This window comes from Pleuronectes platessa, chromosome 9, assembly GCF_947347685.1.
Source record: "Pleuronectes platessa chromosome 9, fPlePla1.1, whole genome shotgun sequence".
Classification (NCBI taxonomy): Eukaryota; Metazoa; Chordata; class Actinopteri; order Pleuronectiformes; family Pleuronectidae; genus Pleuronectes; species Pleuronectes platessa.
Window position 1 is genome coordinate 2,150,001 of NC_070634.1, and position 24,785 is coordinate 2,174,785.

The following is a 24,785-nucleotide window of genomic DNA, read 5'->3' on the forward strand; positions in this document are numbered from 1 at the left end:
AGAAGAGCACCGGGCTGTAATAGGATGTGACGCATATTTTATTTGACGAAATATAAAAAAACAAAACGTGAGAGCAGGTCAGACTGGAGATGGACACCGAAACTCGGTACAAACCAAATGCAGCATTTGCTCTGATCAAGAAGCTGCGGCGCTGATCTCTGAGGAGCTGTGACCAGAGAAACTCTGTTTTCACTGTTAAGAAGCAGCCGGTCAGTTCTGATCACACACACACACACACACACACACACACACACACACACACACACACACACACACACACACACACACACACACACACACACACACACACACACACACACACACACACACACACACAGATTATTATTTAAGTGAGTGACGCTCACTCACGTTCTTCAAATGGAAACTGATCCGTTAAGTTCACCGTTCGCGAAAAATATGCGCAACATGCACTGTACAGGGAGCCACTGCAGAGGGGCTGAAGAGCCGCAGGTTGCCGACCCCTGAACTAGAGGAACATTCAGCGTGTGTGTGTGTCTCACCTATCTTGGACAAACGGATGTGTGTACGTCTCAGGGTAGTGCAGGTTGGTTTTGATGAGTTGGGACAGCTCTACAGAGCCCAGAGCGACTGGAAGAGGCAGCTCTGATTTAAACTTGAGTAGCACCATCTCCTGAGCTTCCTGAAACAGCAACACACACATAAACACAAAGTTACAGTACACAACACTTGCTCGGACATAGTCTCTCTTTTTTATGACCTCATCTATACAGTTTTGAATCTCTACTGAGATATGAGGCATTACATCAGATATTTGAGATACATTGGCTAAGGAATTGTAACGATGGCAAAATGTCTAGTCATGTAAATCCAAATGTAACACCAGGTCTACTGAGGAGGTGTAATGTGAGCAGCATGTAAACTAAACAGCAGCAGCAGCCGCTTCAGTACTTTGTGTGGGTTTACACAAGATTGGGTTAGATAAAACAGATTGTATTGGCCATTATATTGTCCTCTTGCTCATTTGTAAGATCATTTTAGGGTGTTCTGTCCGTGCAAGTGTGCGAGCGGGTGAGTGAGTACTGACCTCTTTGGGAGTGAGAGAAGTGGCCTCCTTGCCGATGGTCTGCAGTGCCACATGGAGCTGGCCCTCTAGGATCAGCTGTTTATTGTCCTCAACCACAAAGGCCTACACATAAGCACAAATCACAAGCTGTAAACTCACATACCAACTGTGTATTTAGAATTTCATTTAATTTACTCCATATTTGACTGTTAACCTCATATTAAAAGAGTTGATGTGGAAATCAGTCAACCACAGGGGCCCTACACCAGTTGGTAGGTCTTTTGTTTGGATAAATGTGAGGTTGGACTCAGTGGTAATAAGCACTTTAATTCACCACCTTAGCTTATGAAGAGAATGATAAATCTGAAATATCAACAGTGGACCAGTTCTGCTGCTCAACAAAACTGACATTTTGTAAATAGTGATGTAAGTGCTAGGAGCCACAAAAGTACAAGTAGTAGTATTTATACTAGACTCTAGGTATGATTTAAAAAGTTCAGTTTGCTTCGATATTGTAAAGAAGTTAAGTTAGAATAAAAGGTTTGAATTTGAAATTTATATAAAAACATTGCATCCTATTCTGTGTTTTGTTCTACTCTGTTTTATCGCATTATAAATCGTATTGCTATTTGATTGGTTCTGGTTAGATCTATATTAGGGAGGTGGTCCTACATAATCAGGCTCTCTGTCTGACCAGGCTGTCATGGAGGTGCTGAGTTTCATGTACCTTCCAGATAACAATTATATTGAGGTCCAGCTCGTTACACTTCTTGACCATGTTGGTGAGGTCCGTGGCTCTGTCCTCAGGGCTCTGAATCTTGCAGCTTGATGATGTTCTGGACGATGTCACGAGCTTGGGCTCTGGGTTCCGGGGACGGCATCGAAAAAAGAAATCTCCACAGGGTGTAGAGGAACTGATGATCTGGTGAGGAGAAGCCAGAGGAGGGTAGAGAAACAAGTGCATGTTAGGAACATGACTTCATTACCAGCTATTTTTACTCATCTTCCCATATGCGTTTCCCCTTCTGCTTACACGTTGCAATGGCGACATTTACGATGTGAATTTGTGTGGAAATGTAGGTTAATTTGCCTCCTTAATTAATTTTGGCTCTTTTAACCCTCAGGTGCGAACAGATACAGTTAGATCTATAAATATTTGGACATTGACACAATTTGCATCTTTTTGGCTCTGTACACCACCACAATGGATTTTAAATGAAACAATCAAGATGTACGTTAAGTGCAGACTTTCAGCTTTAATTTGAGGGTATTTACATCCAAATCAGGTGAACGGTGTAGGAATTACAACACATTTTATATGTGGCACCCCCTTTTTAAGGGACCAAAAGTAATTGGACAAACTAACATAATCATAAATGTAATTGTCACTTTTAATACTTGGTTGCAAATCCTTTGCAGTCATTGACAGCCTGAAGTCTGGAACCCATAGACATAATCAGACGCTGGGTTTCGTCCCTGGCAATGCTCTGCCAGGCCTCTACGGCAACTGTCTTCAGTTCCTGCTTGTTCTTGGGACATTTTCCCTTCAGTTTTGTCTTCAGCATGTGAAATGCATGCTCAATTGGATTCAGGTCAGGAGATTGACTTGGGCATTGCAGAACATTCCACTTCTCTACCTTAAAAACTCTTTGGTTGCTTTCGCAGTATGCTTCGGGTCATTGTCCATCTGCACTGTGAAGCGCCGTCCAATGAGTTCTGAAGCAATTTGGCTGAATATGAACAGATAATATTGCCCGAAACACTTCAGAATTCATCCTACTGCTTTTGTCAGCAGTCACATCATCAATAAATACAAGGGAACCAGTTCCATTGGCAGCCATACATGCCCACGCCATAACACTACCTCCACCATGCTTCACTGATGAGGTGGTATGCTTTGGATCATGAGCAGTTCCTTCCCTTCTCCATACTCTTCTCTTCCCATTATTCTGGTACAAGTTGATCTTTGTCTCATCTGTCCATAGGATGTTGTTCCAGAACTGTACAGGCTCTTTTAGATGTTTTTTGTCAAACTTTAATCTGGTCTTCCTGTTTTTGAGGCTCACCAATGGTTTACATATTGTGGTGAACCCTCTGTATTTACTCTGGTGAAGTCTTCTCTTGATTGTTGACTTTGACATAGATATGACTACCTCCTGGAAAGTGTTCTTGATCTGGCCAACTGTTGTGAAGGGGTTTTTCTTCACCAGGGAAATAATTATTCTGTCATCCACCACAGTTGTTTTCCGTGGTCTTCCGGGTCTTTTGGTGTGGCTGAGCTCACTAAGAATGTACCAAACAGTTGACTTGGCCACACCTAATGTTTTTGCTATCTCTCTGATAGGTTTCTTTGGATTTTTCAGCCTAATGATAGCTTGCTTCACTGATTGTGACAGCTCTTTGGACTTCATATTGAGAGTTGACAGCAACAGATTCCAAACACAAATACCACACTTGAAATGAACTCTAGACCTTTTATCTGCTCCTTGTCAATGAAATAACGAGGAAATAACACACACCTGGCCATGGAACAGCTGAGCAGCCAATTGTCCAATTACTTTTGGTCCCTTAAAAAGGGGAGGCCCACATATACAATTTGTTGTAATTCCTACACCGTTCACCTGATTTGGATTTAAATACCCTCAAATTAAAGCTGGAAGTCTGCACTTAAAGCACATCTTGATTTTTTCATTCAAAATCCATTGTGGTGGTAAGAGCCAAAATGATGAAAATTGTGTCAATGTCCAAATATGTATGGACCTAACTGTACATCCCAAACACCAAGGAAATGCATGTTTTTTTCATCATTACTGTGCTATTTAGGGTTACAATCAATATTCTGTGATTACAATAAATCACATCATTATAGTGCCTTTCAGCTCATTGTTCTGGCATTTAGATTTGGTAAAGGTGAAATCAAAGTGAATGTTGGATCAGGTAGAAATAAACAAGACTTCAAATGACTGCTGCCCTGTGTATAGTTGATGGGTTGTTAGACAACTGTTTGATAGTATACAGCTTAAAAAGAAGTTTCAACTATCCTAAATTAGCCAGAAAGTACCAACCACAAGAGGTATGCAGAGAGTGAAATCGAGCCTGTGTATGAACACTAAGCTCCACAAGGATCAGACAAAAAGTTTAAAAATTACAAAGTATTATAGTGAAAACATCTGACGGCATTAAACTGACAGCATTGTAGAATTGTGGCAAGCAACACTTCTTTCTCTTATATCAATGTGTACTTTGAAGTTACCCGTTCATTTCCCAGATTCAGGTCCGCGAAAGTGTATCTCTCTATGGTATCCGAGGTAGCTACAAACAAAAAACCCAGTCAAAGCTTTGCTCATTGAAAATTTCAAATTTAATCAAAGTAGATTGATGTGATTTTTTTTTTTCTGTATGGAGTTACCTTGTTGGGGCTTGCAACGTGTGGCCCTGAAACACAGCTTGGCTCTTTTTCTGCTGGTGAGTTTACAATCTAAAGTTGAAGACAGGCAGACAGAGAGAAGCAGTGAGTGATACTGACAAACAGGTTTGTCTCAAAGAGAACATCACATGTTTAGATTTAGTAATAAGCCATATTTGACAGTTAAATATAGCTGTACAATAAGATATATATATATATATAATATAGAACAAGAAGAAATATTGAAATAGACCACGGAAAGAAGAAAGAAAGAATAAGAAATAGAGCACAATGACTCGGTGTGTCAGTCACACCTGTATCCCTGGCTGGGTTGATACACTTGTGGAGACGCCAGTGTTGGCTGCTGCTGGACACCTGGACGATGTGGAACTCACGCACGCCAGACTCACTCTGAGAGCCGAGAGGAGGTAAATTCAAATAAAGTTTGAGCAGTGATTGGTTGTTCAACTTGACAGCAAAAGCAAAAAAAAACTGCATATGATAAATGTGCATCTCACCGTGTTGATGTTCTCCACGTCAATAAAGACCAGCGTTCCACCGCTGCCTTTGGCATCTACACTGTGATGTGGAGGGACACTGCTGCGGGAGGCTGATGCTTGCACACTCAGAGACCGACTGGCACAGATAAACACTGTGTGTCGTAACACCCGATGACTGCACATGAAGAGAGTATGTAAGAGATAATTGAAATGATTGAGCGATATGCTGGATAATGCAGTGTCATTCCTCAGCCTACTTCCAAAATTGTAAATTCCAAAATATTTTACAACTGGTATATCATAATATCAGTGCTTTCAATAAATGTCGGCTGTCAGCCAAAGACCAGAGTTATAGCTGTTGCCTGACTCACTAGTACTTTTCTCTTTCCAAGTTATTTGTTTGTGGCCTTAGATTATTTGTACTTGGATTCTTACTGAGACACCAACTAGAGAAATATGTTTTATCGTAAATGCAGTTAATTACGAGAAATGTCTGAACCCTGTCCTACTTGATACTAATAGCCATCAGTGCTGTTTACTGTGGGAAGGAACCTCCACACAAGGTAAAGAACAGATGAAGATCTTGAGTCTGGGCCCATACTGTTCACGTATTTGAAAACATGGTTCCAGTGAAATGGATTGATATTGGTCTGAATTTTTGCTCTTATAAATGCAAATGTATCTATCCAGAAACACGCAGCGTGATCGAAGTATACAGGTGCAGATTTTCTGTAGATTGAACATGCTCCAAACTGATCATATTTATTAATTATAACCAGTTTTTCCGTTGTGGTAAAAACTGCTTCTGTTTATGATAACATGAGTAGGATGCATCTACAACTCTTAAATTGCCTTCAAAACAGTTTCTCCAAATTTTATTACCTGATTTTGTTTCCTTTCTCCGTGCTCTGATAGTAAAACAGGAAGTTGATTTCATGGACCCCCTCCTGGTCTGGTCCTCTCAGCCACAGAGGTAATTGGATGGACTCCCCTGGTTGCAGTGCCTTCCCCCCTATTGGGATCTCCATAACACTGGAGAGCTGACTGAAATCCTCCGCTGAAACCAACATCTCAGATGCCACAGAGCCTGGCTGTGGGGTCATGGCAAGTGTTTTATAGGCTGAGCAGTTCTCAGCAGAGGTCGGGCTGAGCGGCGTGAGGGGTGTTGTGGCCTGGCTGCCAAAGGTAAAGAAATCTGGGTGTGTGGACGCCACTCGCAGGCCACACAAAGGAACGCTGCTGACGTTGCAGAATTCAACATAGGCCTTTCTGATCTCACCACACAGCAGAGCAGTGGGGAACTGCAGGAAGAAGACCTGACACACACACACACACACACACACACACACACACACACACACACACACACACACACACACACACACACACACACACACACACACACACACACACACACACACACACACACACACACACACACACACACACACACACACACACACACACACACACACACACACACACTAAATACGCTTTATTTATTCATATTTTGTAAGTGAGGAGTTCAGAAGTGTGCGGATGATGGCCAGAAAACTATTGTCTTTATAATAATCTACTCAATGACTGAATCAAGCTTTTGGGGTGAAATGTGCTGGAGACTTTTCTCATCACACTTACTCTGATCTTTAAGAGCACTGCATTGCCTGTGTTTGAGATCTACTGCAGTGGTATATTAATTAGTGTGATTTTTGTGTAGTTTCAACATCACAACTCATTCATTAATAAGTACTAATTCAACATGGGGAAGTAAGGACACAGTGTCATATGTATGTGCTGAATATGAAATTAGACAGAGGGATTCTTGAAGTTGTTTTTGTACGATTAAATGATTTCGGGTTAGGGGTTTGCACTTTGAAGATAACTGATAAATCACATGACAGTATTTTTAAGAAAATGTTACAGAACAAACACCACTGCAATACTTTTTGTTTTCTGAGATAGACATTGCTTCCTTTTGGTAAAGCAGGTGCACTGAGGAGCTGAAGTTTGAGGGAAAATATTATTAAATTGCATTGAATGAAAGTATCATCACACACCATGCTCAACATGTTTTTTTTGTATACGTGTCAGTCTTTAGATTTTCAAGACTGTTAGCATTGAATTGTGAATGAGCGTCTCTATAATCAGTGAGTCACTGTTACCTCCATCAAGGGCATGGATGCCGTTATGATAGGATCCAGACGTCGATCAGGACCATGTCGAACCAACATCTTGTCCTCTTTGGTCAGGTTGAGCCGTTGGCCCTGGATCTTCAGATCCTGTTTTCCACGAACCACCATCAAATCCATTGTGTGCTGGCCTGTAGGCAGGAGGAAATCCACACCGTGTTAGTGTGGAGGAAAACACTAAACAATACAATACAATTCAGTCACCTACAGTCCACACTTTAAAAAAAACTTGTAAATAAAACAATGGATGCTATATTAAAATGCTATAAATTAAGCAGCTTAGCACATATGTCGGCTTAATTGTATATTATATATGTATATTTTTTTCATTACTTTTTATTTACATTTAAATGTCAGTTAATGCACAAAAAAAGCTCATGTGATTGAGAGCTGCCATCTAAATGGAGGTGTTTTATATTGGTATGAGTAAAGAGGTGACTTGACAAAGTACATTTCAAAGAGGCATGGGTGTGAAGAGAAACTAAACAAATGACAAACAAGCTGGTCAACTGAGCAGAGAAAGTCACAGATGACTGAAAAATCATTGGCTTGGAGGAAAAAAAATAATCTTTGTGACTTTGGAGAAAGAGTTCCAGGATAGAGGCTGATGCTGGAACCTTATAGGATTCGCCACAAGATGTAACTAATTACTGGTACATCTCAAAAACAGACCAGGCTGCAGCCAACAAGGATTAAAAAACAAAAAAAGAGAATAGGTGGAATATCCTTGACTGGCTGAGTCAGTCAGAATGAGCAACGTTTCATCTGCTGAAGATAACACTAAAGAGCGGAGGATGTGAACCTACCTAAATCAAAGCTGAGACGTAATGTTTTGTGTGTATTACCATCAGTGCTGGGAGCAATCTCTCCAGGGGAGGCTTCAGCCAGGTTGTACACCACACCAACAATGTTCAGCTGTCCAGTTCTGTGTGGCAACAGCCTGAGTCGGGCCTGAAATCAGAAGTGCACAGTGACTGTTAATATCAAAGTTAATATCTAGATATCTGAACAGCCTCTCATGAGTCATAGAAGGTACTGTCTAATTATTTTCTGGAGATTTTACAGACTAAAACTTTTAGTCATTTGAATGGCCTTTATTCTAGTCTATAGCCAAAAAGAGCAGCGGGGGCCTTACTTGCTTCTTAAAATCCATGCACACATCCACACTGAAAAACCTCAACTTATATTTAGTAATGACATTTATTAAAACCTTTTCTAAATGGAGAAACCCGATATCCTCTGCGAGAGTTCTGATGGAAAAAACTGAGTTGTTAGCCAGGTAACCATATCAACTGGTGTCTATGTGGCTTTTCATATGTGACAATATGCAGATAACAAAACGTGAGACAGGGACACTATTGTTGGTAAAGAGTGACGGAGAGATAGTTACAGGTACTTATAATTCTAAGGTATGACTACAGCTGAGGTTTCTCCCGTCTCCTGAATGTTTGGCTCTTAAAAATCATGCTGTACCAATGCAGCTTGTCCTCTCACTGTACCATAAATCTATTCCAGTTTCTGAAATAAGATGAATAATCTGAATTCTCATGAGCATGGCTTTTTTTGTCAGTGTAGTTGCCTAAAGTAAAAAAGGGTTGCTACAGATTAAATACTTCATCGGGTCTAGGATCCCCTCTTCACTTGAATAATCAAAGATATTAGACAACTAATAATAAAATGCAGATACACAAGTTTATTAATCTTCACTTCCATCTATCACACATTTGCAATAGTCTTTGTGCCGCGGATCATAACATAAACTATCAAAGCATCAAACAGCAAGACACTGCACTTGCAACTCTACAGTTTATCTTGAGTCATGTGAGGACCTTACCATTTTAGTCTCCTCAGGACCCATATGAAAATCAAGGATGGTCTCAGTGGTGACAATATCATCTTTCTGTGTCATCTGCAAGAGGACAGACACCATGAAAATCTTAGTATTGGTTTTAAGTAAAAGTCACTACATGAAAAAATGCCCAGGCTACCCACCTCTATATCCAAGGTCTCCTCATTAGTGATGAAATCTGCTTCTGACTCTTCAGTTGTTTCCACCTGTGATGGGGCGGAACCATCAGCAGTAAACCTCCAGAGGAGCGAGAGGTTGGACAGAGCCAGAGGAACCTTCAAAGGGTTCCTAAATGTCACCTCCACTATGACCGGCTCTGCATAAACAAGAATGTCCAGTTCAGTGATAGAATCATAATATGAGCATTCCTATTATAACTTGATAGAATAGGGTCTTATGTTTAAGGCAAATACCACATATTAGTTGCACTCTCTAGCTCTGAAAACTTTGATGCATTTCATACTGTTTTTTCTCTCCCCACATTGCCCGACTGCATCCCAAATACTGGTATGAAATAAGTCAAAAATGCCCCAAAAACTTTGGCAACAAATAAATAGTAATTCCTGATTAACTGTCATGCATCTTTTACTAAATATATGTTTGAGTTACTAGCACTTGGGTGTAGACGATCAGGTAGCAGCCTATATACCATTTAAAAACTAGTCCCTCTGTGTCTTACCCTCCACCACAGCCAGTGGGTGGCGCAGGTTGTCCGTTTGGCTGTTCAGGCAGCACTGGCTGGGCTGGAAGTTTGCTGGGACAATTCCCCGATTGTCAGAAGCCACAATCTGCTCCTCAAGGCGGCACCACATGGCTGCCAAATCCTGGTCATATTCCTGGTCTAGGGACACATGAGTCGCTGCCTGTTTTTCCCCTGCACATGTCAGATAATTAGAATCAGAATTAATGCTTTATTGTTGAATATGATGACAAATAATATCTTTCTCTATAGTTGTATGGATGAAGCCTACGTTAAGCTTGAAAGAGATCCGAATTGATTAATCAGTGTGTTACCTTCTGCAAGGCGGCGCTCATGTCCAAAGTAGACCCTTGTGGCCGAGCTGTGGATGCAGGGAAGAGGCAGCTGGGGGAGGCTCAGCTCATTTCCCCCTATCACACTCTGAAAAGCACACACACAAACCTTTGTGACTTATGAGACTACTTTTATCCTCTCGACCGGTTTTGATTTCATACATTCATTTTATTTGATTGTCTGTCTATAAAGAGTACTATACTAATAAATATGAGTTTACATTTTAAATCATTTTAAAAGAAACCATAATTTGTATCTACACTCACATGCTGGATGACCTTCCAGCCTGTGTCTGTTCCATCTTGTAAGAGGAATAACAAGTTAAACTTTAAGACACTCTAAACTTCAGCAGTGAACCAGTTTCCTCAATAGCTGAGTGTGCTGCTGTGCAGGATACCACTTGAGCTTAGATGTTACTGTGAATGGACATTTGATATAGAGTGTGCTTCATAAGGATAAGGATGGTGGCACAGTTTTCTCAATTACAGTTCTCTCTGTGCACCACCATAATGGGTTTTAAATAAAACCATCAAGATGTGATTGAGGTATAGACTTTAAACTTTCACTCAAGGAGTTCAACAAAAAAAGCAGATTAGCCATTTTGTTAGTGCTAGCTATTTTCATCTTAGTGGTACCATCCAAGTGTCTACATTATGTGTAATGATATATGATTTCAGCATTTATTATAAAAGAAGTAACTGTAGTTACCTTATAAACATAGAGATATTCTCTAAGAAAGGCGCCCTGCTGCGTGGCCGTCTGTCTGCTATCATTGGTCAGGATCTGTTTGAAGGCTATAACAGCGTTGTCTGGTTGGCGAAGTGTGAAGGACTGACGGCCGATTGTGAAGTTGATATGGTCTTCTGCCAAAGACCAGCCCCTCTCCTTGTACACCTGCATGGCTTGGGAGTAACAGCGCAGTGCATGCTTCCTCTATATGTAGAGACAGAAGAGAGAGCAAGTGATAGGAGAAAGAAGTGTGTGTGAGGTAAACCCAGCAAGATAAAGAAAGAGGAAAACAATGAGTGTGATGTCCATTTAGTCAGCCCATTAGACATGATTCATAATAGGTTGCTGAAAACACAATTCAATTATTATTTGTCTTCCACATTTTCCAACTAAAATAAGTTTAACCTGACCCAAGTGTTTTCTTATTGTGAATTCAAGATGCCAGGATTCCTGTCTCATATTCACATAGTAAATCTAAGTTTGTGTATGTACATACATGGCATCAACTAGTCAGCCTTAAAATATAAGAAGACATAAATAAAGGGAGAGTTATCCCGGAATGTGTCATAGACAAACTCATCACAACATTCATAGTTATAAACTTGGGCCCCAGTATCAGAACACATAGAACAGAGGTGGTTGAAGAGCTCACCTGTCCCGCTTTGCTGAAACGATGACCAGCCAGGATCATATGGAAGGCAAACTTGCGCACCATGGGGTTTCGCATATTAATAAAGCAATGGGCGGCCTGTTCCAACAGCAGAGCACTGCGCAGGTCAGAGTCCTATACAAAAAAAGTAACAACATTTTCAGAGCAGAATTAATCCAACAGATTTTCACTTGATCCTAGCTCTGTTTACTAATCTACCTAGATACTCCTGCTTACACATTTATGACTGTAAAATTATGAAATAAGTATCTACCTACTATTTGTACAAATATCTGTCTGTATGTATGTGGAACACATCTTGCAAACCATTCATTTTATCGGCTTTAGACTTGGCATGTGTATCTTTAATGCCCCGAAGAAGTGCAGAGTCGAACTTTGTCCAAACTGGACATGTGATGGGTTGAACTTTAATAAAACAAAATAAATTAACAAGCAAATATCGCTTTGAAGTCAATGGCCAAGGCTAAACAGGCAGCCTGTGGAACAAGTTGAACATGCCTTCAGATTAGACTTTCACGTTCACCCTTTTGGCCTGACACATTCACATTTCAGGGTGCTATGTCATAGCAGCAACGTTTATAAAATGACTTCCTCTTTTTACAATGTGTCTTCAAAGTAAAAGCACGATGTGTATACTAGGGGGCGAGCCAGAGAAACTCTGCAAACTATGATGTGTGGGGTTCCTCACCTCGCTGGTCATCTTTATGAGGAGGGTCGCAGCCTCAGAGTACTTTCCCTGACTCTTGAGTATTTCAGCACTGAGTAAAGCAGAACGCTCAGCCAACACCATGTTCCTGTTGAGGGCAGAAGGAGTTGCTGTCAGGAGAACAAACTCTCATATCCTCCAATGGAGAGGCGATTACACGTGGATCACAGGAAATTTAGGCTAAAAACATTATGTAAATGACCATGTTTCGAGTCAAATATAAATGTTGGGGCTTGTGGACAATTGGATGACACCACAGGAGCAGTATGGAGGTATTTTCAGATTTTTCTGTTGTTTTTTTACAATTTGCAATGATGTGTTCCCTCAAAATGCATTTTCATAGTGAAGAGAGGTTTGCAAGCTTCATGAGAATTTGGGGAAACTGTGATGAGGTAAACCTGTTTTAGTTGAAGGGCTAAACAATACAGAGTGCCGTGTATGCATGACTGAATGAGTAATATTAAACAGAGCCTTGAACTGAACAACAATCTTTGTAGTAACATCTGACTTAGTCTGGAAGTGGCCTTGCATTTTATCAGGTGCAGCCTGAAAATAATATATAATAGTTTTGTTTTGTTACATTTTCTGAGTAGTGTTTATTGATAATTCAAAACTGCGATGGGATTTATGAACCTAAAACCCAGAGGATAACCGTTTTGCAGTCAGAGGGCCAAGGCTCACAGTGATCACACAATAATACGTGAATAACTATGAAAAAATTATAAAAATAAACATAATGGCATATACAGCAACCGAGCCTTTGGTTGGCCAAACTACGACTTCAAAATACTCTGATCAACTGTAAGCAAGCATGGAAGCCAGAAAAAAAATTATTCAATGAGGTCATACTTGCAGACATCCCTGTACGTCTGTATTGCGGTGTCCATGTAGTGAGATGGATATGGTCGGGGAGCTCCAGCCTGCAGAAAGGCTGACACTGCAGCCATTTCCTTGAGAGGATGACAGAATGGACGGGTTTTATCATGACAGGAGGGCAGAGTAAACAGAAGGATTGAGATTATGATTTCACATGTAGGATTTTAAGTGAAAAGGAGTGTGTACTTTTTAACAGCAGAGCAAACTAATTCTTCTTCCAACAAATGACAACTTAAATTGGATAAGCAACGACTGCTCAAGTCCATCCACTCAGGGGTTCAGCTGTTACAGCCTGTGTAATGTTAGATATTACTGTGAAACTGACTCGACCAAACAAAATAACTGATGATCACAGTGTTTGGCCAAAATTATTCAATCTCCCTGAAATTAAAGAAAAATATTGCCTGAATATAAGACTGTACTAGGTTCCCTGCCAATCTTCTTCTGACTTAAACATGTAGTGCGTGTCCTGCTGGGTTTTATGTACACAACAACACTGAAGGGATCAACTGCAGCTGTTGCTGTTGAGATGCAGTGACAACTTGGAGATGCAGGAGTGCATATTTCTTCCCAAGCCTTACGACTGCGCTCTGTCCATAACCACACTAAGTTGACAGGATTACAAGTTTTGCTCAGCAAAAAAATCTGTGCTCACAACTTTCAAAAAATTTGACATGAAGTTGAACGACAAGCTCGTCAGTCCTGCTATAGATCAAGCGTTCTTAATGCAGCTTTAAAATTTAAATTGGTGTATTATTGCCATCAACACATGGTCCACATAAGAACAGAAAGACAGATGTACAGTGGATATAAAAAGTTTACACACTCCTGTTAAATTTAAAGGTTTTTGTGATGTAAACAAATGAGACAAAGATAAATACTGTCCAAAATTTTTCCATCTTTAATGTGACCTATAACATGACAAATTCAGTTGAAAAACAAACTGAAATCTATTTGTCATGGTATAACCACAGATTAAAATTTATTTCATCGTGAGTTTATGTAATGGACCAACACAAAATAGTGCATCATTTGGAAGTGGGGGGAAATATTACATGGATTTCACAATTATTTACAAATAAAAATCTGAAAAGTGTTGAGTGCATATGTATTCACCCCCTTTACTGTGAAACCCCTAACAAAGATCTGGTGCGACCAATTGCATTCACAAGTCACATTTGCAAGTCACATAATTAGTAAATAGGGTCCACCTGTCTGCAATTTAATCTCAGTATAAATACACCTGTTCTGTGACGGACTCAGAGTTTGTTGGAGATCATTACTGAACAAACAGCATCATGAAGACCAAGGAGCTCACCAAACAGGTCAGGGATAAAGTTGTGGAGAAATATGAAGCAGGGTTAGGTTATAAAAAAATATCCAGAGCTTTGAACATCTCTCTGAGCACCATAAAATCCATCATAAGAAAATGGAAAGAATATGGCACAACCGCAAACCTACCAAGAGGAGGCCGTCCACCCAAACTGAAGAGTCGGACAAGGAGAAAATTAATCAGAGAAGCAACCAGGAGGCCCATGGTTACTCTGGAGGAGTTGCAGAGATCCACAGCTGAGGTGGGAGAATCTGTCCACAGCACAACTATTAGTCGTCTACTCCACAAATCTGGCCTTTATGGAAGAGTGGCAAGAAGAAAGCCATTGTTGAAAGGGATCCATAAAAAATCCCGTTTGGAGTTTGCCAGAAGCCATGTGGGAGACACAGCAAACATGTGGAAGAAGGTGCTCTGGTCAGATGAGACCAAAATTGAACTTTTTGGCCTCAATGCAAAACGCTATGTGTGGCGAAAACCCAACACTGCCCATCACCCTGAGCACACCATCCCAACAGTGAAACATGGTGGTGGTAGCATCATGCTGTGGGGATGCTTCTCTTCAGCAGGTACAGGGAAACTGGTCAGAATAGAGGGAAAGATGGATGGAGCCAAATACAGGGAAATCTTTGAAGAAAATCTGATGCAGTCTGCAAAAGACTTGAGACTGGGGCGGAGGTTCATCTTCCAGCAGGACAATGACCCTAAACATACAGCCAGAGTTACAAAGGAATGGTTTGGATTAAAGAATGTTAATGTCTTAAAATGGCCCAGTCAAAGCCCAGACCTCAATCCAATAGAGAATCTATGGCAAGACTTGAAGATTGCGGTTCACAGATGGTCTCCATCCAATCTGACTGAGCTTCATCTTTTTTGCCAAGAAGAATGGACAAACCTTTCCATCTCTAGATGTGCAAAGCTGGTAGAGACATACCCCAAAAGACTTGCAGCTGTAATTGCAGCGAAAGGGGGTTCTACCAAGTATTGACAAAGGGGGGGTGAATACTTATGCACCCAACAGATGTCAACTTTTTTGTTCTCATTATTGTTTGTCACAATAAAATTTATTTTGCACCTCCAAAGTACTATGCATGTTTTGTTGATCAAACGGGAAAAAGTTTATTTAAGTCTATTTGAATTCCAGTTAGTAACAGTACATAATGGGAAAAAGTCCAAGGGGGGTGAATACTTATGCAAGGCACTGTACAATAACCTGGTTGCACAAGTGTGCACACCCTTAACCTAATACTTTGTTGAAGCACCTTTTGAATTTATTACAGCACTCAGTCTTTTGGGGTAGGAGTCTAATAGCATGGCACATCTTGACTTGGCAATATTTGCCCACTCTTATTTGCAAAAGGGCTCCAAATCTGTCAGATGGCGAGGACATCTTCTGTGTACAGCCCTCTTCAGATCACTCCCACAGGTGTTCAATTGGAATCAGGTCTGGGGTCTGGCAGGGTCATTCCAAAACATGAATCTTCTTCTAGTGAAGCCATGCTTTTGTTGATTTGGATGTATGCTTTGGGTCGTTATCATGCTGATAGGTGAAATTCCTCTTCATCTTCAGCTTTCTAACGGAAGCCTGAAGATTTCTTGTGCCAAAACTGACTGGTATTTTTTAACTGTTCATAATTCCCTCCACCATGACTAAGGCCCCTGTTCCAGCTGAAGTTAAACAGCCCCAAAGCATGATGCTGCCACCACCATGCTTCACTGTGGGTAGGGTGTTCTTTGGGTGAATGTGCAGTGTTATTTTTGCACCAAACATACCTTTTGGAATTATGGCCAGAAAGTTCAACCTTGGTTTCACCAGACCATAACGCATTTCCCCACATGTTTTTTGGAGACTTCATGTATGTTTTTGCAAAATTTAGCCGGGCTTGGATGTTTTTCTTGGTAAGAAAAGGCTACTGTCTTGCCACCCTGCCCCATAGCCAAAACATACGAAGAATACGGAAGATTGTTGTCACATGTAGTACACAGCCAGTCCTTGCCAGAAATTCCTGCAAATCCTTTAATGTTGCTGTAGGTCTCTCGTAAGCCTCCCTGACCAGTTTTCTACTTGTCTTTACATCAATTTTGAAGGGATCTCCAGTTCTTGGTAATGTCACTATTGTGCCATATTTTCTCCACTTGATGATGGATGTCTTCACTGTGTTCCGTTGTATATCTAATACCTTGGATATTATTTTGTGCCCTTCTCCTGACCTATACCTTTCAATAGTGAGATCCCTCTGATGCTTAGGAAGCTCTCTGTGAACCATGGCTCTTGCTGTAAGTTGCAACTAAGTGTGTCAGGAAAATCCTACTAGAACAGCTGAACTTTATTTAGGATTAATCAGAGTCACTGTAAATGATGGCAGGTGTGTAGTGACTACTATTTAACATGAGTTTGAATGTGATTGGTTAACTTTGAATACAGCCACATCCCCAGTTATAAGAGGGTGCGCACACTTGTGCAACCACATTATTTTAGTTTTTTATTTTTCCCCTTTCAAAGATTTCAGTTTGTTTTTTCAATTTAATTGGTCACATTAAAGGTGGAAAAAGTTCAGACAGGATTTATCTTTGTCTCATTTGTTTACATCACAAAAACCTTGCATTTTAACAGGGGTGTGTAGACTTTTTATATCCACTGTATGTGAGTGTCCATGTTCTCACCAGTGCCCCTGCAGCATACAGCATGGCCTGGTCTGACAGGAAGTCTTTCTTGGCAGTGTGGTAACAGTTGTAGGCCAGCTCGTAGTGCTGAACTAGGAAGCACAGGTCGGCCATCTTTCTGATCTGCAACTCAGGGGCTTCTGGGGGATATCTGACATCATAGAAGTGAAACAACAAACCAGACATTTACAGTAAATACATACAATAATATTGACACTAGATAGTAAAGGGTGTAGTTTGATTAAGACTCAAAACACTTGAAATTACAGTTACAGCCCTCATGTGTATAAATGCACGGGAGGCTGGTTTAAATTTCATATAAAGCAACAGAGAGCTTACAGAAGGCCAAAGGTGCTCTTTGGTTCACTGATGCTCTTCTCCGGAGCTTTCCCACCACCAAACCACTTCTTGGTTGCAGTGAACAGAGACCGACTCAGACCTTTCCTGGACACCAGCTGCAGACAGAGAGGCAGATCATGTGTCTTAGTGCTGGAAGGAGGTTGAGAGGTGCTCAATGCAATTACTGCAACTCACGGTTCAACAGTTATGGGCCAAACTTTTCACATAATTTCAATGATATCTGTATTAATGTTTTTTTCAATATCATACAAACAATATCTAATGAAAACAATTCAAATGTGACAGTGAGAAGTGCAAATTGAAATCTACAGAAATTACATGCAGTTTGTTTAGTTGAATACAACAGTCATATCCTTCATCAGTCTTGAAGGATATGATGTTCAGTTTGTGATGAAACTGTTGATTTATTTGTACTATCATTTTGGGGGCTGCAGTGTGGGCTATTGTTTAACTACATTTAGTTATACTGAGAGGACATGTTATTTTTTGTCCACTCCTATGATTCATTGATGAATAAGGGTAGGCTACATAACAAATATGTCTATGTATATTTCAATACCATTTAACAATACCACATACTACATCGTCCAAAATGAACAAACAATTGACAACACTTCAACTCTGATTTTCACATAAGTTCATTTTATGGGAGATGCGGTTGGACCAAAAGATGTATTCTGCTCCCTGTAAAAGTTGTGAATTGTTTAGGTAATAATTGAACATATTTCAGGCTAAGCCGAAACTGAAATGATATCTGAAGCATAGTAGGGGGTCAAGACCTGGCTATGTACCTGGTCGTTGAGTTGCCTAATGTTCTTCTCAATGTGTGGTAGGAGGCCTCTGGAGGTAAACTCTTGGATGAACTGTCGGATGTGGTCGTGGTCGTTCAGGGTCAGACATGCCCCGTGGCTCCCTGCTCCTCCTGCCACACACTCTGGATCTCTTGCACCTTTCTTGACAGCAGTGTTAAGTGCACTGAGAGTGTGTAGGCTCCCAGGGCTGCTCACTGTGTCTAGCTGGAGAGGATGGCTTTCCAGGCTGTTAGACACGCCATCTGGTAGGAAACAGGAAACATCACAACATGACCTTTAGTCTTCACTTGCTTTATCAGTGCTGGATTTTTCACCGTAACCAAAAAACTCACAGCAGCTGAATCAGAAAAATTGACACAAAACATTACAGGACTCTATATCTTGTTGTTTATGCAGGAGATTTTTGATTAAAGCATTTTATCAGTACACTAATTTATTTATTCAATTTCTGTCCTTTCAAAGAAACCTGTTTATAATGAACTTCTACTTTATGTGTATAGCACCTTTCATACAAGAAATGCAGCTCAAAGCGCTTTTTGTAAGAATTATGTTTGAATATGGAGTTATTATAGGAGTTATTTTGCAGCTCATTCCATCTGTAGGGAGCATACAAATGTGAATATGTGACACAATTAATGTTAAAATATCATCTTGTAAAAACTGTAGTTATACTAGACCAAAGCAACGAGGCAGTGTTTGCAATAGACACATAAGCCATTTTATATATTTACATTTATATACTATTAAAATGTATATGCTTATATACATACAACCATACATGTGAATATGTTCCAAATGTCTGAGACCATGTTAGTATATGAGGGAGATGTTGAATTAACCAACCTTTTTCTGTTGAGTGAGGGTAGTCCACTTCAGCTGCACCGACACTGTTCTCAACTGGAGCACTATTCACCGTTAGATCATCAAGTATCTCCTGCAGTAAAGTTCAAGGTTAACACAAGGCATATTTTTTTATGTCACATATAACAGACTAATACTATGATCCATGTGTTGCAACCCTGCCATTACTGCTGTGATGAACTGAACTTATTGAATGAGTTAAAGCACATTTGTTTGGGTTGCACATGGTTCAGTCACAATCAGTCCTCTTTTGTTTGTAGGTTAGTGAAAGTGTCCTTAGGGCAAATCAAACTGTGACCATTGGTATGATCATTCTGTCCATGACTGTAGTTACTTTGAAGATTCCGATGGCAATAAGCGTAACACACTTGAGTGTGTTATCTCCATCAGTGGCTTATACAGCCTTCCAGTCTCCCGTCCTTGCAGACTTGTCACCAACGGATCAGGCCACAACTTTAGTGCACAAAGCCTCAGTCTGCAAGTCTGGAAGGTGAACACTTGGATTCTACACAATGTGTCTAAAGCTTGAAGACTTACAAAGACACTACATTGTTGTTGGCGTACGCAATGATGCTGGACCAAGTGCAGTCACTGTAAGTGTAGGAAGCTGTGTTGCTTACCTGGTTGTGCAGATTATTCCTGTGTAGGTATTGACTCCAGGGGTCTGGAATCTGTTCGTCTTCTTCAGTCGACAAGGTACGAGAATTCATCTTCAACAGATAGCAGCCCTGAGGACCATACCTCTGTTTCATATCCTCATACACCGTTTCTGCCCTGGAGAAGAAAAAGGGAACACTTACTCTTACCAATGCCAAAATATGGTGAATAATACTCCATAAAAAATTGAACATCAAGACTGATGCACTAACTTAGATGGTGTAACATACAGTACTACAACACGAAATGACAGATGTGCAGAAATCTATAAATGTGAGTAGTTAAGCTTCTTTCAATACCTCTGTTCATCCCCCTCACTCATGTCATGAAGTAAAACGTAGTACTTGAGCGTGTTGGGGATGAACCACTTGGGGTTAGTGTATTCTCCACTGTGCTGAATCCTGTGCTGCTCCTGGGAAAGCTTGAGGAACTGCTCCACAGGAACTGCCTCAGTGGAGGACACCACCAGTAGGCCTGTCACAATCAGGATGTCAAGGACACAACACTAAACCATGAAGAGCAGTCAGAGAATGGCAGATACAACAAACTATGAAGGTCTATGGGAGCAGAAGACTAATACTCAAACTACGTATCGTAAGTAACCATTTTATTGTACAGAGTAAAGTTGTCATTTCATGGATTTATCATATAATACAGTAACAGCATCATCTAATGCTATGAATACTCTAAATGGCATTGCCCTTGCTACCATTGACACCGGTTGGAATTTGGGAGGTAACTTTGATCGCAATTTGTCTCTTGATTCACTTTCAGACCAAACTTCAGGGACTTCCTTTTTTCACCAACATAACATTGCAAAAATCAGGCACGTCCTGTCTCAGAAAGATGCAGAAACATTAGTCCACACCTTAGTTACTTCCTGACTTGAATATTGTAGTTCCATATTATCAGGCTCCACCAGTAAGTCTTATAATACTCTACAGTTTAACCAAATTGCTGAAGCACTTGTACCTACAAGAACCAAGAAAAGAGATCACAATGACGAAAGAGTTAAAAATACTATATAATTGATAATCTATCTTTCCCGATTGATATTGCAACTTCAGCTTCTATTGCAAATATCACCAAAAAATATATTATTGATACATTTTTTGAGGAATTGAAATAGTTACATACTTGAGTTATATTCAAATGCAATCATGGTCTGTGATATATTCAATAACCTAGTATAGATGATAATGACAAACTCCTGGTATTCATATGATGATCCTTCATATACTGACTAAAGAAGCATATCGACCCAGAATGCCAAAGGTCCAGTATCAGAACCTTCCCAGACCATGACCACCTGCTTGCTTTCCAATCAGCTTCTTGTTATGAGCTGCACAGTTTTATATCATCTCTCTATCAACAGCCAAAATTGTAACAGTTTCCCTAATATCCCACATTTGTTTTAAGATATTACCAAATTGATTTGAATTAATAGACTGTGTCACGTTCTTCTAAAAAATAAGTGAGAAGTCCAACATGGTATTGCAACTCTGAGCCCAAACAAAGCTAAATCTTATTATAATTCTTAAGATTGACCTGACCAGAGCATGTTGACTCTTGATGACCCAGTTTTGTATCCTGATTGAAGGATACAGGCGAGGTAGTGATTGAGGAACTCGTGGTCAGAGGCAGGCATTGATTGGAGGAAGTTCTCTCTGTAGGTTTCAAACCAGGGCGTTGTTGCTAGAAACACAAATATAAAGTGAGAGATTATATACATCATTGTTTAATACTTATATCGTTTTTGGTGTCTAGCTGATAAGTAAAACAATCCTTGCTACGTGCCTATTACTAAAGTATTGGTTGCATGTCATTTACTTGCCAGCTCTAATTCTTATTTAATTAAGGCAGAAAATTAAAAAAATTAATTATCCGTTTTAATAACAATAATAATTTGATAATAATTTGAAGAGTATCAGAGATGGATTTGGTTGTGTTTGCTCAAACAGATTTCTTAAACTGCCACCTATCCTCTGTAAAAGCAGGTGATGGCTTTATAAAAATTGAATCTACCCAGCACCAATACTGCACCTGTTTGATTTTGGACGAAGTAAGCTAATAAGCATCTCCCATGTCACAAAAATATATCTTAAAATAAAGATGACAGTGGAACTGGGTGCACATGTATACATTTTCCTGCAATGTCCCATTTTTCCATCCAGTAAGCTATATATGCTCCCTCTAACCTATATTTGCAAACTGATACCATTCTTTGACTCTTCAGACCTGTCAAAAGGAACAAGTGAAATTTCAATGATTGCGTTGCATTGATGAGGTGCTCCAACACAGGAACAATTACAACACAAATGTTAATTGCAGCACCCATTTTATATATTAATATAACATGTTACAGTTTTAAAAATAATTACATGAGGACCTGTAAACCATCAACAGCAATGTGATGGTTTACAGGTCAGGTGGTACAGGTGATATGTCAATATTATTTATTCCACATGTAAAAAACGATTTATAACACATATATAGCTCTCAAAGTAAAACATACTTCAGAAAATAAACAATTCATGGCTGCAATGTAGATAAAAAGAATGATATCAGTCATCACTCATTAACAGGAATTTGAGTTAATTCATATAGATTTGCCTATAATTGAAATTTGTTTAGATAATACAAGCAAGGAAACACAAGAAAAAGCTCCATAAGATACGATCACCGTGTATTTTAGAAAAGTGTGTGCACTGCTCTACGTATGAGAGAAGTGTACATTCTTCTTGTAAAAATACCAGTTTGTGTCTGGAAGATGGCAGGTGCACGGCTTTGTGTGTATGCATTGGTATCTTTTAGTGTTACAAGACAAGTTATAATAAGATGCGTCACATCTCAAAAACCCTCCACCACTTTGTATGAAGCAGAGACACCCAAAATTCACTGCAGCTATTGGAAACTAGAGGGAGAGGAGGAAGGCAGGTGTGGAGTTCGACTATCCACACATGAGCCATGAGACAGTGATACCTGTGCAGTGCTCTGAGGTGCTGACTTCCAACAGTGTTTCTCTCCAGACACTGTACCATGGGAGGCTAGCTTTAAGAGAGTGATCTGATAGGTGGAAGCAGAGAGCCAGGGCTAATGTTAGTTACATCCCATTTCCTTCAAGGTCCATTCATTCTAAATCAGTTTACAGATGATCAACGGAAAAACCAGGGAAAGAGTCATAGTAGAGGTCGGACATGTCATTATTGAAGTCCCAAGGGCTTTTGTCATATCATTTAAGTTTAACGTCTAAAAATGCTAATGTTGTCATTATAATGGTACAGATCAGACTCAAAAGTGTCAGTAATTCTCAAATAAATTGACAGTTCTCTTATTTTACTACTTTCGAATTATTTCATACAGTCAAGACCAGACTACACTGTAAATGCTAAAGGCATAGCTTTTCAGTAAAGGGGAAGATAGCCAAATGAGTTGTTGATGATAAGCATTATACCACTTGTTACTTACTGAATGTTATTGACTTTGGCAGTAACCTGTCAAATGTATACAGATACATTTCTGTAACTCTTTTAGGGAGGTCCTTGACTTGAGGTGGGCAGAGGCCATAAACACACCAAAACAGTGAGTTCTATTATAAAAAAGTGTTAAAGCTTTGTGATTATAGGCCCATGTTGCAGTTTACATCCATGTCTGTCCAGAATCTAATATATGAAAGATATATCAAATATAGATTGATAGACAGATAGATACAGTTGACTTTGGATTTATGAAATGCATTTTATCATAATTAGCATTTTAATTCTTTAGTTATGGCCAAACGTTTGACCAAATTAGGTCACATTGACCTTGACCTCTGATTTTTTATCATTAAAATCTCATCAGTTCAATCTTGAGTCTGTCAATATTTGTGCCAAAGAGGAATGAAGGATCTCCCCCAAAGAAGCACTGATATATAGTGTTCAGCAGAGTGGGATGGGCGGCTAGACAACACAAACAATTGTATTAGTTTGTTAATTCATAACTATGGTGTATTTCTTTTTGCCTATGAAAGAGTCACCTTTTTAACACAATTACCAATAATAATAATTCCAGTGCAATAGTTGGTGATAGAGCTTTTCAACTGCATATTGTCCCTCAGTACATAACTCGAAAATAAATCATTAACTGCACAAAAAAGTTTGTTTATGTAATGTGTTTTGGTGATAAATGACAATTGGCTGATATATACAGTATAATTAACTTTTACAAGCTCTTGTCCTTACCACTGAAGTTGAGGTCATAATCTCCTGCTGTGATGGCATTGGTCACAGCGCCCTCTTGCGGCTGACAGGCTAACACCACTTCATTGAGCAGCCGGCGCTGAGAGGGGCTAAGGGCAGCAGATGCTGTGTTTGGGCTCGTCACCACATTATTGATGCAGATGCGCAAGTTTTTCACGACCTGCACCTGGTTATTGGGGTCCCGGATGTGACCTAGAGGAGACAAACACTTTGTTCAGTCACTCAGGAGAGTAAATCACTGCATCGCACAGTATTAAAAAGTTGAAATGTTTAACAACATGGCTGTGTTCTGGAGACTTATGACAAATAAATGGTAAATGGCTTTAATTTATAAAGTACTTTTCTAGTCTTAATGACCACTCAAAGCGCTTTACAGTACATTGGCCACACACACACACACACACACACACACACACACACACACACACACACACACACACACACACACACACACACACACACACACACACACACACACACACACACACACACACACACACACACACACACACACACACACACACACACACACAATCTATTAGCATAACTTTTTTTCTTTCTACGACGGGCAATTCGGGGTTCAGCATCTTGCCCAAGGACACTTTGGCAAGCCGATGGGGGAGACTAGGGATCGAACTGCTAAACTTGTTAGATCGCTCTACCACTAAGCCACAGCCGCCCAAATATATTGTGTATTTCTGTTGTGACGTTGGTCTTCTTGTGGTCACAATTCTACTACTGAAGTGGTTCCCAAACTTTTTACAGTCCCGTACCCCTTCACACATTCAATCTCCAGCTACGTACCACCACCCCCGTTTTTTTTCATGTTTGTAACCCCATCCCCCCCAAACTCCAAA

At 40.0% G+C, this 24,785-nt stretch overlaps 1 protein-coding gene across 2 annotated transcripts in view; it reads right to left on the reverse strand.

Annotated features, from left to right (window-relative positions):
• The window catches only part of trappc8 (trafficking protein particle complex subunit 8), a 31,472-nt gene that overhangs the window by 3,041 nt on the left and 3,646 nt on the right, over positions 1 to 24,785 (reverse strand). The window contains exons 2-28 of one of the 2 annotated variants that reach the window (XM_053429926.1): positions 23,911 to 24,120; positions 22,670 to 22,753; positions 21,293 to 21,382; positions 19,987 to 20,161; positions 19,651 to 19,804; positions 19,013 to 19,103; positions 18,149 to 18,411; positions 17,337 to 17,452; positions 16,998 to 17,148; positions 12,977 to 13,077; positions 12,110 to 12,215; positions 11,404 to 11,535; positions 10,731 to 10,955; positions 10,004 to 10,109; positions 9,669 to 9,863; positions 9,133 to 9,305; positions 8,975 to 9,049; positions 7,986 to 8,091; positions 7,114 to 7,271; positions 5,834 to 6,267; positions 4,970 to 5,126; positions 4,766 to 4,862; positions 4,455 to 4,523; positions 4,299 to 4,357; positions 1,773 to 1,967; positions 1,067 to 1,168; positions 522 to 661 (exon numbers count right to left, since the gene is read on the reverse strand). In XM_053429926.1, the coding sequence (XP_053285901.1) occupies positions 522 to 661; positions 1,067 to 1,168; positions 1,773 to 1,967; positions 4,299 to 4,357; positions 4,455 to 4,523; positions 4,766 to 4,862; positions 4,970 to 5,126; positions 5,834 to 6,267; positions 7,114 to 7,271; positions 7,986 to 8,091; positions 8,975 to 9,049; positions 9,133 to 9,305; positions 9,669 to 9,863; positions 10,004 to 10,109; positions 10,731 to 10,955; positions 11,404 to 11,535; positions 12,110 to 12,215; positions 12,977 to 13,077; positions 16,998 to 17,148; positions 17,337 to 17,452; positions 18,149 to 18,411; positions 19,013 to 19,103; positions 19,651 to 19,804; positions 19,987 to 20,161; positions 21,293 to 21,382; positions 22,670 to 22,753; positions 23,911 to 24,120 (3,964 nt within the window). The remainder of the gene's footprint in view (positions 1 to 521; positions 662 to 1,066; positions 1,169 to 1,772; positions 1,968 to 4,298; positions 4,358 to 4,454; positions 4,524 to 4,765; positions 4,863 to 4,969; positions 5,127 to 5,833; positions 6,268 to 7,113; positions 7,272 to 7,985; positions 8,092 to 8,974; positions 9,050 to 9,132; positions 9,306 to 9,668; positions 9,864 to 10,003; positions 10,110 to 10,730; positions 10,956 to 11,403; positions 11,536 to 12,109; positions 12,216 to 12,976; positions 13,078 to 16,997; positions 17,149 to 17,336; positions 17,453 to 18,148; positions 18,412 to 19,012; positions 19,104 to 19,650; positions 19,805 to 19,986; positions 20,162 to 21,292; positions 21,383 to 22,669; positions 22,754 to 23,910; positions 24,121 to 24,785) is intronic. The other variant, XM_053429927.1, reaches the window with a different exon arrangement.